The 17,168-nt window shown below is 38.2% G+C and overlaps 1 protein-coding gene across 1 annotated transcript in view; it reads left to right on the top strand.

Annotated features, from left to right (window-relative positions):
* LOC128659219 (uncharacterized) overlaps nt 1–17,168 on the top strand; it is a 72,896-nt gene that overhangs the window by 39,798 nt on the left and 15,930 nt on the right. The window contains exon 4 of the mRNA XM_053712897.1: nt 16,865–16,978. Coding sequence (XP_053568872.1) covers nt 16,865–16,978 — 114 coding nt within the window. The remainder of the gene's footprint in view (nt 1–16,864; nt 16,979–17,168) is intronic.

The raw sequence follows: 17,168 nt of genomic DNA, 5'->3' as shown, positions 1-17,168 counted from the left end.
GCTGTGTTGGCAGTATTGATAATTTGTCCTTTGTGTAAAATTTGTATGGTAAATTATTTCTATTTTTACAATACAGTAGTGAGTAGAGAAGAGATTGGTTATCATTCTAATTGCTTCGTAACTGGCACTGTATCACAGAATTGTGTGAGTGTGTATGTGAGCAGAGTGTGTTTGGGTGTCAGTGAGCAGAGTATGTGTGCTTTATTCTCCAGGTAATCAATACATTTCCAATGAGCTGGTGCTTTAGTGCAGTGTTTCTCAACAATGGTCCTCAAGTACCCCCAACAGGCCAGGTTTTCATTATAGCTGAATCAGTGCACAGGTGAAGTAATCAGCTGATCAGTAACTCAGTGGTTTCTAACTTGCTCTCACCCATCAGCTGATTATGTCACCTGTGCACTGGTTCAGCTATCATTTAAACCTGCCCTGTTGGGGGTACTTGCGGCCCTCTGTACATGTGTTTCTCCATCGTATCATATCTAGTGCCTCACCAGCCTCTGACCTCACTGCACGTCACTGGCTGTCACTACTCTAGTTGTGCTTGCATGCAGTAAACTGTGGTGCTGTCACTGATCTACTTGTGCTTGCATGCAGTAACCTGTGGTGCTGTGACTGATCTAGTTGTGCTTGCATGCAGTAACCTGTGGTGCTGTCACTTATCTAGTTGTGCTTGCATGCAGTAACCTGTGGTGCTATCACTTATCTAGTTGTGCTTGCATGCAGTAACCTGTGGTGCTGTCACTTATCTAGTTGTGCTTGCATGCAGTAACCTGTGGTGCTGTCACTTATCTAGTTGTGCTTGCATGCAGTAACCTGTGGTGCTGTCACTTATCTAGTTGTGCTTGCATGCAGTAAACTGTGGTGCTGTTACTGATCTAGTTGTGCTTGCATGCAGTATACTGTGGAGCTGTTACTGATCTAGTTGTGCTTGCATGCAGTAAACTGTGGTGCTGTCACTGATCTAGTTGTGCTTGCATGCAGTAAACTGTGGTGCTGTCACTGATCTAGTTGTGCTTGCATGCAGTAAACTGTGGAGCTGTTACTGATCTATTTGTGCTTGCATGCAGTAAACTGTGGTGCTGTTACTGATCTAGTTGTGCTTGCATGCAGTATACTGTGGAGCTGTTACTGATCTAGTTGTGCTTGCATGCAGTAAACTGTGGGTGGAGACAGCTTAAAACAGGAGATTCCCTGATATTTATGTTCACCTGATATCTCAAGGGAACATTAAATACAGTAGTATTGTATCAACTACAAATGCACAATAAAAATAGCACTTACTCTGTGTGACGGACCGCCTGGTACCACGACTTGGTATCTCCGTCAGAACATTTTCCTTGTCCTGGACATCCCCTTTATCCAGACCAATAGCTCCTGGTATCCCCCTTTGACCGCAGTCTAAAGTTAGGGAGGTGAACAGAATTGAGGCAACACTGAACACAAAAATTAATACTTTATTGAACAGCACACACATATTTATCCACCCTGGTATTCCAGAGTCATAGGGGTCGATTTATCAAAGGCTTTACCAGCCTTTCGCCCCATACAACTGCAGGTTCTCACGAGAGAACATGCAGTCCATATTTATATTTAAGCAGCGGTCATCAGACTGATGCTTCCCTAATCTCTTTGCCACCTCTAAAGTGGCGAATTTCAATCTTCCCCGTCTCGACTAGGGAGATTGACAGCTTCTGCCCGCGCGTGATTGGCTGTGCGCAGGTAGGGAGTGGCTTGCACAAGAGAGCAAAATTGCATTCTTGTGCAATGCTGAATTCCGGCAGCGAAATTCAGCACGCCAGAGGCAAGCCGCGGCGGACAGGGGCGCATATGTACGCCACTGTCTGCCGCAGCTTGATAAATCGACCCCATAGAGCTTCAGCATACAGATGGAATTGGTTAAACAGTAAAACAAACCAACGTAATTAACTGGGGGGCAGTTTCCTCAGACAATCTGATTTTGTTAACGTCTCTTGAACATAATCACACAGGAACACACTTAACAGTAATTAGGTTAACAAAACAAACTCTAGCAATAGAGGAAGTGAGGGCGCTAAACAGCTTAAAATAGCTGAATGTTATTAATGAATAAAATATAATAAGCAATTTATCTGAATGTTATTAAAAATATAATAAACTTTTTAAATAGGGACGTCTCCCTTAAAAACAATGTTACAAATCATGAATTAAAACATTTTTAAAATACTCATTGGCTACAAGTGTCTCATTAGTTCACACAATACTGGAATTATAGATTATTTTCCTCCGTTAAAAGTACCACCTTTGAATATTGGTTATAGATTTCAAATAGTTTATCAAGTTAGGATATATGCACTGTTGCATACAAGTATCATAAGTTAGTGAAGATACCTTAGGGACTCAGCATCCGAGTATTGTATGAGGGAGGCTGCAGACTTGCTGCTGCTTCGATGTTTGGCTCCGACTGCGACTCTACCCCATGTGACCGATGGCGTCTGATGGATTTTGCCTACAGGATTTTACTTACTATACGGATTGCACTTTAAACAAGGATACAAGTGTGGATTTAATTAAACTGCTATTTACAACCGCTATTCCTAACAGACGAGAGGCATCCAGGAGCGAGGTCTACCCGTGACGTCAGACGCCACCGGTCACATAGGGTAGGATCGCAGTCAGAGCCAAACATTGAAGTAGCAGCAAGTCTGCGGCATCACTCATACAATACTCGGATGCCGAGTCCCTAAGGTATCTTCACTAACTTATGATACTTGTATGCAACAGTGCGTATATCCTAACTTGATGAACTATTTGAAATTTATAACCAATATTTAAAGGTGGTACTTTTAACGGAGGAAAACAATCTATAATTCCAGTATTGTGTGGACTTATGAGAAATTTGTGGCCAATGTGTATTTTAAATGTTTTAGTTCATGATTTGTAACATTGTTTTTAAGGGAGACGTCCCTATTTAAAATGTTTATTATATTTTATATTTTTAATAGCATTCAGATAAATTGCTTATTATATTTTATTCATTAATAACATTCAGATATCTTAAAGGGTCATAATACCCAAATGTTTAAACACTTGAAAGTGATGCAGCATAGCTGTAAAAAGCTGACTAGAAAATATCACCTGAACATCTCTATGTAAAAAAGAAAGATATTTTACCTCAAAAGTTTCTCAGTAGCCACATCCCATTGTAAAGGACTTCTAAGCAGCAAATCAGTTTGTCTGTCCCGGGACAGCGGAAGGAGCGAGCTTATGTGCAATCATCTTATTTCCCTATTCAGTTTCAGAAAGTTTACTATGAAATCTCATGAGAGTGAAGTGAAATCTCATGAGATCACAGTAAAAGAGTTCATGACCTCAGCACTGCTGATGCTGATTGGCTGCTGTTCATTTCTTCATTTATTTATTTTTACCTGCAGCTGGGAGCAGGTGAAGTATAACTTTTTACACATAACTTACTCTGCTGAGCTTAGGAAATTGTGAGGTAAAATATCTTCCTTTTTTACATAAAGATGCTCAGGTGATATTTTCCTGTCAGCTTTTTACAGTTATACTGCATCAGTTTCAAGTGATTTAGCATATGAGTATTATGTCCCTTTAAGCTGTTTAGCGCCCTCACTTCTTCTTTTGCTAGTGTTTACCTGTTGAAACACTTGAAGGATTGTTTTTTAATGAGGAGCGTGATATCCCGAACCTGAGCGCACTACTATACACTCTAGCTACTATCTATAACCAAACAGACTCCTGAGACACAATCAGATCTGATGCGTAAATAAAACTTCTCTTATTAGAGAATATTTAAAACAGCTCTTATTAAATTTTAAAGGGACTCTGAACCCACATTTTTTTCTTCTGTGATTCAGATAGAACATGCAATATTTAGCAACTTTCTAATTTACTCCTATTATCAATTTTTCTTCGTTCTCCTGCTATCTTTATTTGAAAAAGAAAGTCCAGAACCCTAGACAGCACTTGTTTATTGGTGGATGAATTTATCCACCAATCAGCAAGATCAACCCAGGTTGTTCACCAAAAATGGGCTGGCATCTAAACTTACAGTCTTGCTTTTCAAATAAAGATACCAAGAGAATGAAGAACATTTGCTAATAGGAGTAAATTAGAAAGTTGCTTAAAATTGCATGCTTTAAATCGCAAAAGACAAAATTTGGGTTCAGTGTCCCTTTAAGTAATTTATGCCCACTTGGTTTATGGAGTCACCCTTGCTCCAACAATGTGCACTCACACCCTGTACCCACCCTGTATCTTTGGATACAGGGTGATGTGGGCATAAGACAGAGTTATGAAAGTACATGGAGTGTCCGGAATATAAAATTCCACATTTGCATGCAGTCTCTGGGTATCCTTAAAGAGCAAATCAACCCAAAAAATCTTCTTATCTATACGTATAAAGTTTCTACTGATTAATATTATAAACTGTAGCCCAATTTTGATAAATATATATTGTGCAAGAAAAAACACAAGTTGTCCCTCGGTTGTTTGGAAATGGCCACCTGCCCCCTCCTATCGATTTCGTCATACCCATCTTTATCAACTGCCACTGACTGCAGTAACGTTGCGATCCTACACATTCCTGTGTGAGGTGCATGTACAATGCGCCGATTTAAAGGGACATGAAACCCAAAATTTTCTTTCATGATTTAGACAGAGCATACAATTTTAAACAACTTTCTAATTTACTGATATTTAATCTGCTTCCTTCTCTTATTATCCTTTGCTGAAAGGTTTATCTAGGTAAGCCTAGGTTCTAGCTGCTGATTGGTGGCTGCTGATATATAACGATTGCTATTGGCTCACTGCTATTGGCTCACCCATGTGTTCAGTTAGAAAACAGTAGTGCATTGCTGCTCCTTCAACAAATGATAATGAAACAAATTAGATAATAGAAGTAAATTAGAATGTTGTTTCAAATTGTATTCTCTATCTGAATCATGAAAGACATTTTTTGGGTTTCATGTCTCTTTAAGTGAAGAGGGACTCAAAATAACCGGTCAGTATCAAAGCGATTTCATATATGAGGTGTACCAGTGTGCTTGTCTTCATCGCTCGGTCTTCAACTAGCGGTCCCAGAGCAGTTCCCACTTGCAGATTGGATAGTAATCGATATTATAAGGTATCTTTGTAGCTTATACTTCCACAATTTAGTTTGTGGGCAGCATTATACTTGTTTTATACTTAATGAATAGGTGTATGCTGCTGCAAAACAAGTATAATACCCACAAACTAAATTGTGGAAGTATAAGTTACAAAGATACCTTATAATATCGATTACTATCCAATCCAGAAGTGCACACAATGTTCTTCTGAAGAAGGAAGCTGTTCTATGTGGGTCCCAGAAGAGTGACTGATAGATAATGCCAAAGCTGACAAGGTTTGGCTTCGGAGATTGTGTGTATGGTAGCTCAGTGTCAGACCTCAGTCCGCTGCTGGCAAACTGACCCATAAAGCACCTGCAGGAGTTACACCAGCAAGTGTTTCACTAAAATGGACAATGCTGACGCAGTATATTTGGTTTGTGCTTTGCATAGAATATTTCTGTATCGCAGAACCTTGGCATTCTTCAGAGTTTTTGTTTAACTAAGCGGGAGGAAGCAGAAGGGCTGGTCTATGGTCTTATGTGAAGTTAAATTGATGTATGAAATGAATGACCTGTTTCATTATACATGTGTCAAATCCTGTTAAAGGCGATGTCTTTTCTGGCTAAATGCTTACATAGATTTTGGTAAAATAACATTGTTTGGGAACGAGCATCCGGCACCTACTATTATTCCATAGTGGTCTAATTCAGTGCTAGCTATTATTATTGTTTTAGAATTAAAGGGACACACAATTTAATTTGAATGTTGGGGTTGTACTTAAGCAACCCGTGTGCAATGTCTCTGCTTACTATAGTGATGATTGATAAGTTTGCTCTATGGACTATACAGTTCCACAAAGTAGCAGCACATATATTTATCACCTGGTAGCTTGAAAGAGAAGACATTTGAAGGAGTCACTTCTGTGCCTGATTCTATGGTATTCTGTTTAATTAAAGTGACGTTGGCAGATAGTATCATCAATGCTAAAATTAAATGTGTTTAAAGTGAAATAAAAAGGTCTGTAATAGACATGGGGTAATGCTGATATATGACTGCCCCATACCTATTTGCTAAAGAATATTTAGAAAATAAAGACAGAGTAAGTTAAACTGCAGGGTTGGAAAGGGTATGATCACAACCTAAAGGTTTATGTACAACCGGTCTGGAGGACAGAATAAAATGAGATTGCAGGTTTTTGTTACCATAATAGGGTGAAAGCACCAAGGACCTTTTTAATGGAAATACCACATGGCTGATTTTATTCACCACCCGTTTAAAATTGAAGTCACTATTAAAGGATTACTTTCTGTTATAATTTTTTTTTTTTTTATTTTAAACAGATTTTTATTGAGGTTGTGCGAGAACAATACAACTTGTTTGAAACAGCATATCATAAGACAGACATAAATGATACATTTCAATTTAACTGCTTCTATAAAGATACATAAAATTCACATTCTGGGTAATTCTATACAGAAACTGGAACCTCTTTTACTTTTTTACATAGCCTAAACACGATGTGTTTCCTCGTTTGACACTAGAGGCAACTCTTGTACCTCTTATAAATTGCAAGGATCTCTAGAAGAGGAAAATGGCTAATTTGAGTAGATCTATAAGCTTCAAATAGGTTAGCAATTGACATTTTAAGTGATATCAACGATGAAGGCGTCATTCCTATGCTTAGGTGCTATAATGAGATATGTAGGTCTGTTATAATAATTGTTATGGATGCGGTATAGAAGAGAAAAACCGCTTAGGTAGTCCTCCACATATTGGAGGCACATTATGTTGGGGGGGGGGAGGTTATTTAGAGTGCGGTGGAGAGACAAGATGGCTTATAATACAATAACTCAAACGTGAGACGAACTTCAGTAGTGCTCTCAGGAGCATATGGGTTACTAAGGGAATGACAGTAAAGGGTTAGTGTCATACTAGGCTGTTGAGCGGATTGGTCTGTTAGAGCTTTAAGGTTGAAGTCTTTTGTGAAGCTATGATTCGTTTAGGGTTTTATGCGCAGGGGAACCATAAGTAAGAGTAGCAATGTGGGTCCAGCCCACTGAAGTGACGTAACAAATGGTTCACAACAAGAGTACACACCCTCCTATAACAGCATTTACAGTAACAACTTATTAGGATAGCACAATATTTCCCACTTGGAGATCAAAAGCAACACTGCTGACTAGTTTCAAGGGCAGACAAAAAATAGAGCTGGGATGGCTGTATTTAAACTGAAATCCTACGATAGCTGTAACTGACAGTCATAGATATATATATATTCACAGGAACATATTGGTTAACAAGGGAGAAAATAAAAGTGGATTAGTTACTCATTGAGCTAAGGGTATATCTGACATAATAGGGCCTAGTTCTATGCCTACAAAACTACCCTGATTCCTCATCATGTTGAAAGTATTGCAAATTATGCCTCACGTAAACAATAACACACAGGCACTATATCAGCTGAAGTGTTGGTATAGGGAGAAAGATCTTCTAGGCACCCTCCAATCACATTGCCACGATACATAAACATATCTGTTACGTCACAGTCATGCAGGGTAAATTAGAGATAAACCTCACATTTTTTTTCTTTCCCTTTCCCATTCTTTGAGTGTAGGGGCAGTAAAACATAATAGAACGTGAGATTGCTCCTGTTACATAAAATATTAACATTAAAAATGTAACCATGTAAATACAGGCCAAGTAAACTAGATACAAAGAGTAATGGTTCTTCCTCGCTTATAAATATAGCTAAACATATAAGCCTATAGCAATTAAGTCTTCCATAGTCAGGCTAAAATGCCTACCTGGTTAGAGAGAACCACAATTTGAAGCATAGCTAATAATTAGGCATTATAGTGTAGACAGGGGGTATGGCTCTTCCACAACCTTGGACTATTTATACCCTGCTGCCCAGACACGGGCCCTATGTCCAAACAACAGGTAGAGCAATTATATGTATAGGTGTGTAACTCAAATAGTTATTCACTGAATCTCCCTGAGCTATTTGTATACTATGTTTAATGCCTATTATGCTAGAAAGGAGGCCTGAATTAAAAGACTTAAGCTAAAAAACAGTCTGAGCTAAGAGAAGTGAGCTAAAGGGTCTACTAGTTTCCCCTGACAATGGATTGTTATTCAATATTACCTAGATAGAACATAAGAATAGAGATTAAAATATTGAAAAAAGCTATTCTGCAGCAGAGTGTGCTTAGGTTAATAGTCTGTCAGTGACCATGATTCTCAGCAAACATAAAGGGCTAAGAATCTTGAGGGAGGCAAAGGTAATATAATGATAAAACACAGAGATTTGAGGTGTATAAATCATAAATAAGCCATGACTCCCCTCTAGTGGTGGAAAGTGGTAATTACATCATCCTTCCGTGAATATTGTGCTAAGGTAAACAGGTTAATTGCAACAAGTGTGTACATTCCTATCACATAGAAAAACAGTAACCAAATGTTTAACTATAAAAAGTAACTCCCCATTGATCAGCTTCTAAAAGCAAGAAAAATGTCCAACAGTGTAAGTGGCAGCAAAAACAATTATATAATAACAAATGTTCCGCTTGAGATCACAATTGAAATGTGGTATAGCTGTTCAGGAAAGTGTCAGGTTCGTGAATCTTCATGTTAAGATAGCCAGACTGAAAAAAAAAAAAAAAAAAAAAAAAAAATTCGGCTGTTGGTAACAGACACTTGCTCAGTCCAATCAACCATACCTGTGTAGATTTTTTCTGAAAGGGGTTATTGCTGATCTGATCTTCAATCCGTAGAGACTTTTACAATCAAGAGTGTTAAACAAGCAGTACTTTCTGTTATAATTTTTAAGCTAAACAACTAACATATTAAAGTTAATAAACATTAATTAAAACCTACTGACCTATATTTTCTCCAAAACGAAGTTTCATAACGTTCTAAAAGTTATATCTTTTATTCGCCGATGATGTCACGTTATCCTGCCCACTATTTTCAGCACTGAGTGTTCAAAATACTTAAACCAATAACTTTGTGTTTAAAGCGCCATTTTGAAACCTAGGTATTGTAAACGGATTGGTACAGAGCAAAGGATACCCACGGAGTGGGTTTGGAAAACAATTAAATTTGCAGACAAGATTTCTGATATACGGTAGAGATATGTTAATGAAATGCTATTGATAAAAAGCGTATTTGGGGTAGTTAGTTAGTAACAGGCATAGAAAATATTTACTTACAGTAGCCCTTTAAGCTAAAATGATCTAATATAAAAAATTTCTGTGGAGAACACCGGTAATTTTACGTATGACTAAAATATCGCATGCTGTGGAATAATGGACATTTCTCCTTCAGTTCCGTGTTTCGTGGTGGTGCTGTCTAATGACAAACAATGGTCAAAGTTTGCTGCAGAAACAAAGGGTTTATTTTAGTGAAGCAACACACACATTACAGGATGATGGTGTGAAGGGAATTCAGAGAAATGAATCGGTTATCTAGGCAGAATCATTTAATTGACACAGATTGCCTTACACACTTATATTCAAAGAAGGAACTGCTCTCTGTCCCACAGACATTACCTAGAAAAACCATAAGAAAAAGACAAAATATATTATTTTCACTATCCTCTCCCTCCATTTCCGAGTATAACTTATAGTAACTTGGAATCCATCAAAACCTTCCCAGATGATGTTCTCCAGTTTGCCCGGAATCACCCACTAATGTACAACCCTGTGACACCAGGGTCTGGTTGGCCAGTTTTCCTTCGCAGTCTGAGAAATTTCAAAGATTGATTAATTTCCCTGTCCACTGTATCATGTGACACCATCAGCCAATGACAGATTCCTATACTCCATAGGAGCTGGTGCGTCAGAGAGTGTGCATAGAAAAAAACAGAACAAATTGATATTGGAAGTAAATTTGAAAGCTCTATCTAAATTATGAGACTTCAATTTTGACTTTCATTTCCCTTTAAACACTGGCATAAACATATATATATATATATATATATATATATATATATATATATAAATAAAGCAAAACATGCGTACACATGGCTCAGTAATTTATGTCCTTGTTTAAAATTGTGATTTCATGATTCTAGTTTTTTTTGTTTTTTTTTCATGAAATTTTTTTATTGAGGTATTCAACAGGTACAATACAATAATATGCTCATGTACATCAAAGTAGGAATGACAGTTTGCCAAGTATTCTCATGCGGAGACAATTACAACACTTAACAGTGAAAAGTGTAAAACAGCAGAAATATTATAGTACAATATAAAGATAGAACCTCTGTTTATGACAAGTATGATTTCCTCCAATAACAGGTGGGGCTATTCATAGACCCAGCAGGGTTAAAAATACTATAGAGGAGGAATTATTTTCCCGAGTATAGAATACGTTGCAATAAATTCAAAAGCTGTAATAAAGCTGATAATAATGCAAAAGAAAAATGTTAGACAATCTTGCTAATCTATGAAGGGGAACTATGGTCAATCTTATGATGCACTGCAAGATGTACATATAACGATAGTAGTTATGGTGCGGTATAGGCGAGAGAAACCGCATAGTAAACCCTCCTATATTAGGAGGTTTATTACATACATGGGGGGGGGGAGGAGGTATTAATTTAAATATAGTAGAAGTATACTTAACCGTGAGAAAGCTACTTCTAGATAGGGTTAGGATCTTGTGAGTTGGGTTAGTATGGGTCAGTGTGGTAATAAACGGTACATGAGGAGAACAAGAGAACAAATGCAATGCTCTATATATTGTTGATGCGTGTTGGGGGGTAGAAGTGTAAGAAGAGATCATTGTAACTCCACTGCATTGGTGTGCCTGCTTCTCTGACAGCAAGGTATAACATGGTCTGTCTTATTACTACGTAGTCATAAGTATGCAACAAATTAAATCTTATTGGCTGAATGTGGGCCCTAGAAGATAGTGACTGCTAGGGGCAATTGTATATGAATAAATTGAAGACCTGAATGGGGTTTTCATGTTCATTGTGTATGTTGGAATAATCCCTGAGATATAGTAAAATAGTTATCAACGGTGAGTGAGCCGGACCGCCCCGGCCGCTGGCAGCCCAGCCCCTCCCACCACAGCAAGATTAGATAGCAGGGGTAGATACAGAGGTCACTAGACAATTGTTCCATATAGTGGTAAAAAATTGTGACAGAGTTTGATCATGGTGCGAGTGGACCCCACCTCTGTGAGCTAAAGAAAAATAGTACCCCATGTAAAGGAATCGACATGTGTCCAGTGTGTAAAGTTTGTGTAGGGTTGAGCGGAATAGTGCAGTTTAAAACACAATTTGCATGAAAGAGCAGGAGTTTATACCTTCAATTTGGGACCCTTTAGTTTCTACAGCAGCCTATATTCCAGTGTAGGTAGGTTAGGTAAGGGGGCTAATACGTATAGCAAACTTTATATAACGAGTTGATAATGCAATGGAGTGGAACATTGTGTGACTGCCATATAAGCACCTGGCTTGCAAATATAAAAAGGAAATACAAAGGTTGTAAACTTAATCTGCCCTGTGGTTAGAGTGAGCCTCAGGACATAACATAATTGTTCAACTAAAGTCATATATATATGCTATAAGTGTAGGATAATGCAATCAGTCATGGCACTATTACATCAAATCAGTACAGGAGACAGGATACACATAAACTATCTATATGCTAGCTCCAACTCTTGTAGAAAGAGTTCCTAAAACAGTAACAAAAATAAACATTGAACATATTTAGGCAAAGGAACTATAATTATATGAACAGCTCCACACACTATGTTAAACTTAACCAAATAACAAACTGGTAATGCACAGATAACTGTCCCAGAATGGACTCCCTATGCAGAGGTCTATTCAGGAAAGTACTTCCTATCCAATGCCGGACCTGTGAGAATGTAATGTTGGTCTTTGTGGCACTAATATCGAAACTGATGTGGCCTGAAATCAGTTAGGGCCAAAAAGGGAGTCCACTTGTGGAGCCGGAGCCTTATAGACATTAACTCAAATCATAGGAGGGAAGCGATCCGGAAAACTTTCTCAGGTGGCCCCTTCCAGTAGACGACCTCGGTCTTAAAATAAAAGATAGAATGGTATGGCACCTCCTCACCCTCCGCAACTACCTGGTGTGGAAGAGGAGTTCCTAGTGTCTGAGGAAAAGGTGACCCTGCCACGCTGGAAGGAGTCCTGGGTTGAAAAGGCAGAATCTCTGGTGTATTAGTCGTAGGAACTCCCTTACCCAGAGTGCGTTCCCAGTTGTTATGCCTGTAGGGTAGCACCCTCACTAATGGAGGACATGTCCTCGCCATGGGTATTGCGGCCTTCTTGTGTCTCACTGCAGTAAAGCGGTCTTCTACATCTGGCATCCAGGAGTTAGTGCCTGCAATGCCGAAGAGTTTTGGGCAGTCCGTGAGAGCTGGTATGTCAGCAGTGTCCGTACTTTGTATACACGGTACTGTTGCTTCTGGAGGTTCTGTCTTAAGAATATTTATAGAAGCGTGTTCTATAGACTTTTCTGTAGCTTGTCGAGGTGCCAATGCAAATGAATGTTCAAACACTGTCCGGCAGCTATCTAGAAAGTTGTATATCTCCTCTATAATGCGTTTCCGGAACCTCCATAATTATGCAATGGAGTAGTTACCTAGCTTAAGGATAGGGCAATAGCTTTTGGTCAGTCCCGGTCCCCACTACAAACTCTGCACAGGCTGCAAGATGGCTGCTCCCAGAATTTGCTTGCAGCCGCAAACACATTAGGGTCGTGAGGTCTCGTCAATCATGTGTAGCCCTCTGAAAATTAACTGTGTAGGTCGACTGGACTTTCTGATCTACAATAATGTTGAGATATTTGAGCTGGAGCGGTCGCTAAGTTTGCAAATTGTCATGTTGTAGCCAGAGCTGTTAAGATGTACGACTGCTCAGCTTCAAAGTTGGCTCCTCCCCTCATGATTCTAGTTTGCTTCATTCTCGTTATCCTTTGTTGAAAAGCATACCTAAACTCTATAGTGAAAGAAGGGGTTATCCTCATATAAATAAGGGCCTTTGGGTATAGTTATGTAACTTTGATCTGCACATAGGGGCTCCCATGAGCATCTGCTCAAATAAATGGACATTTAGAGCCGATTCTATAAAATTTGCTGGTCTATACGTGGTTTTCCATGCCAACACTAGCAGGGGCAGCCCTCGTGGAATTCTATAAAAACGGGTCTGTCCCTGAGAGCGGCGAGATGTCCCCCATACAAATAATGAGAGCTCTCAATTTGCAATGGAGAGCGCAGTAGAGAGAGAGAAACCAACGTGTTTTAAAACTTGAATATTACACCCAATATAAAATACATTACGTGGTTTTCAGTGCACTGTACCTTAAATTCACTGTAATTTTCGAATGCATGGGTTTTCTTTTCAGAGTAATTAGTGTTTTGGGTATTTTGGTCAAAACTCTTCACCTTAGGCAAGAAAAATCAGTGAGAGATGTAGTGCAAAAATGTATAGAGAATTATGCTGGGATTTAAGAGAAAATTTCATACACGTCCATGTTCCGCCCATTTTACAATAAACAATTACGCTTTGTATTTTGTACTTATAAATACAAATTTCTTTGTGTTTTTTGCACATCTAGTTTACTTAAATTACGATTTCTTCCTGTGTAATTTAAATACACATTTATATGATAAAATACAATTTTTGATGAACAATTTTGTTATGATTTTTGATTCACCTTTAAAATACAATTTTTTTCCTGTATATTTTTGTGTGAAAGGTTCAATTATTTGTTTTGTATGATTTTAAAATGAATAATTTTATTGTTCGCTTTTGTAATGTCTGATAGCCGCTTTTTATAATTCCACCACGGAAATAGAAGTGCTGGCGAGCAATTCTTATAGAATCTCACCATCCCATAGAACTTTATAGAATCACATCAGGTGATCTTTATTACCACAGTGATGACCTGGCTATTAAAACTTACATAGGGGCTTTCTTTTAAAGTGGGGATTCTGGGCTTTAAAACACGGGGTCTTGAGCAATATGACACAGGCACACTCCTAAGCCTATGCTTTAAAAAGAAAAAAAAATGTACGCAGTAAATAAAAAAAGAAAATGTTTGAATTTCATGACCTTTTAAATCATAGTAGCTGGTAAAAGGGATACAAAATTGAAATATAGATAAATAACAGAGTGCAAGATGTCAGTCACAAGCTAACAGTAATATTTAAAAATACAAAGGAAAAAACAGATACCTCACATCAGCACTCTTTGTCTAATAAAGAATTATTTATTGATATAGTAAATTCTCCTATACCAACCCTACTGTGCACAGTTTACAATTATCTAATATAGCCTATGGTAGTAGAACAACAAACATATTCCATATTAAATGCACACAATAATAAAATAAGGAAGAAATCAAGCACTTGAGATAAATGCACTTATTCAAAAATATCTGCATTTGCAGAGCTGAGAAAAGCACAGTTCATACTGGGTTATAAAAGGTACTTATCGTTCAGTTTCCTGGGTGGTGTAAGCAGGTAATCAAAACACAGATTAATCCACAGCAGGAGAGGTTTATTTCTTCAAACTCCCAGAGTCCTGTTAAATACACGTAAGGGATTTTGGAAGGATATCCGAAAAATAATGAAACGTTATTGGCATATCCTCCAGTCAGACACAGTATTGAATGAAGTCTTGACGTCACAACCTCTCCTAACATCACGCAGGGCACCAAACCTACGTGATAATCTTGTACATAGTCATTTCATCAGACCACGTGGGGATTCTAATTGGCTCAGCAGAGCTGGTTTTGAACCTGGATGCTACCCTTGCAAACAATGCAAGGCTTGCAACTACATTGAACGAATCAAGTTCTTTTCTGATAGAAGTGGCAAAATATATAAGATAAGGAGTAAAATAACTTGTAGAACAGAAGGTCTAGTATATTTGGCTAAATGTAGCTGTCCCCTTTATTATGTGGGGAAAACCACTAGGGCCTTCCGTGACCGCACTTTGGAACACATACGTGACATTGAGAATGAAGTGACAACTTCAAGCATAGCAAGACATTTCACAGAATTTCACAACTCTTCCCCCAAAGACTTTAGGATAATTGGCATTGATAGTGTTAATTTGGGGATAAGGGGGGGGGGGGGGTAATACAGACAGAGTACTACTCCATCCGGAGAGTAAATGGATTTTTAATCTAGGAACACTCACACCATATGGCCTCAATGAAGAAAATAACTTAGGTCATTTCTTGTGAATCTGCGAATAATATTAAATTTATTAAGCGTAATCTGAGTCCCAGTTACTATCTAAGAAATACATAGCCAAATATATGATGCACCAATTTAGTTCAGTATAGAACATTGTGTAACTTGTTAAACAAGTTAGTGGTTAAAAACTGTATTATAAAGAAATTTGTCACAATGTATCAAATAGGAACCTATATTCACTGGCCAAGATTCCGGAGGTGGTGGTGCAACAACCGGCCTTAAATAGAGGATAGGGAAACCTCTTAACATACAGCCCGGATGAAGCCAAATCATTGGTGAAACGTACGTCGGCAGTTTACTCAGAAAACTGAGCATTTTTAAGGAGAGACTTTCACTTGATTTTCTGATAAGAATATTGCTTTAACATGCACTTTTTTGGATTATGAACTTGGGCATACATGTAAGGGTAGAAGGCGGAATAAATTAGCACACTGTCATTTCGGCTTGTTGTGAAACGGACTTACCTGTATCACCAGCATCACCTGTTTCCGGCCGTGAGGTAATGACGGCAGTGTTCCTTCCATAATCACTAACATCAGGCTCACTTTAACATGATGATAGTGTAGAAGGATGTCGTATTGGATATCGGTCTTCACGGCTCTTCTTATGCAGGACTGAGCTGTCTTTAGCCGTGTGATATGACTGCAGCGGCCTTCCAAAATCCCTTACGTGTATTTAACAGGACTCTGGGAGTTTGAAGAAATAAACCTCTCCTGCTGTGGATTAATCTGTGTTTTGATTACCTGCTTACACCACCCAGGAAACTGAACGATAAGTACCTTTTATAACCCAGTATGAACTGTGCTTTTCTCAGCTCTGCAAATGCAGATATTTTTGAATAAGTGCATTTATCTCAAGTGCTTGATTTCTTCCTTATTTTATTATTGTGTGCATTTAATATGGAATATGTTTGTTGTTCTACTACCATAGGCTATATTAGATAATTGTAAACTGTGCACAGTAGGGTTGGTATAGGAGAATTTACTATATCAATAAATAATTCTTTATTAGACAAAGAGTGCTGATGTGAGGTATCTGTTTTTTCCTTTGTATTTTTGATTAGTTAGTTTAATACCTTAGCACCGATATTACCAAATATACTAAGTCTTAAAGATTAATAGTAGACCTGAGCAAAGTTTATAATTTTAGTCTAACAGTAATATTTAGTTACTTTTTGGGTTGGTAGACAGAGTAAAACAAATACAGCACCAGCTTAACGGGGCTAACTATATGACTTTTCTGACAGCGCCCAGAGTCCTTCTTGTTAGTTGTAGAGAATAGACCTAGGCACATTTGGTTGGGGTGTTTGTCTATGAGGTTTACACAAATAACAGAACCATGTGGGGTCTTACAAGCGGCTGCCTTTTTCTCGTCAGCTCCCACTACTGCTGTTTATACAAAGAGATTTCTGGTAAACCAATATACTTCTGTGTTACAGCCTGAAACACATCTGCAGACCATGGGGTGATATAACAAAACCATCTCCACTCCCGGTTATACTTAACGGGTTTCCTATTCTTTGTTTGTAGGTTTTCCATTGTGTGCGCTGGGAACGTTAGAGGTTAAGACTGAAAAAGAAGATCTAGACATTGATGATCGCGTGACAGCGATAAAGATTGAAAATGTTACAACCACTGTTGATGGTGAGACACTTATCAGTGCCGTTAAAATGTGTTTTATATTAGAAGCTAAATAAATGTGATGCATAATACTTACAAGATCTTTTATTAGACTGCAAAAGCTACATAAAGGTTGCTGGTCTGAAAGTTAATGACAAAGTAAAATGACAAGCTCTGAATACAACAGTAGTGCACTAGTACTCCTCAATTACAA

The sequence above is a fragment of the Bombina bombina genome, chromosome 5, assembly GCF_027579735.1.
Source record: "Bombina bombina isolate aBomBom1 chromosome 5, aBomBom1.pri, whole genome shotgun sequence".
In the NCBI taxonomy this organism is placed as follows: domain Eukaryota; kingdom Metazoa; phylum Chordata; class Amphibia; order Anura; family Bombinatoridae; genus Bombina; species Bombina bombina.
The sequence above is the reverse complement of the archived record's forward strand: the minus strand, read 5'-3'. Positions and strand labels throughout refer to the sequence as shown.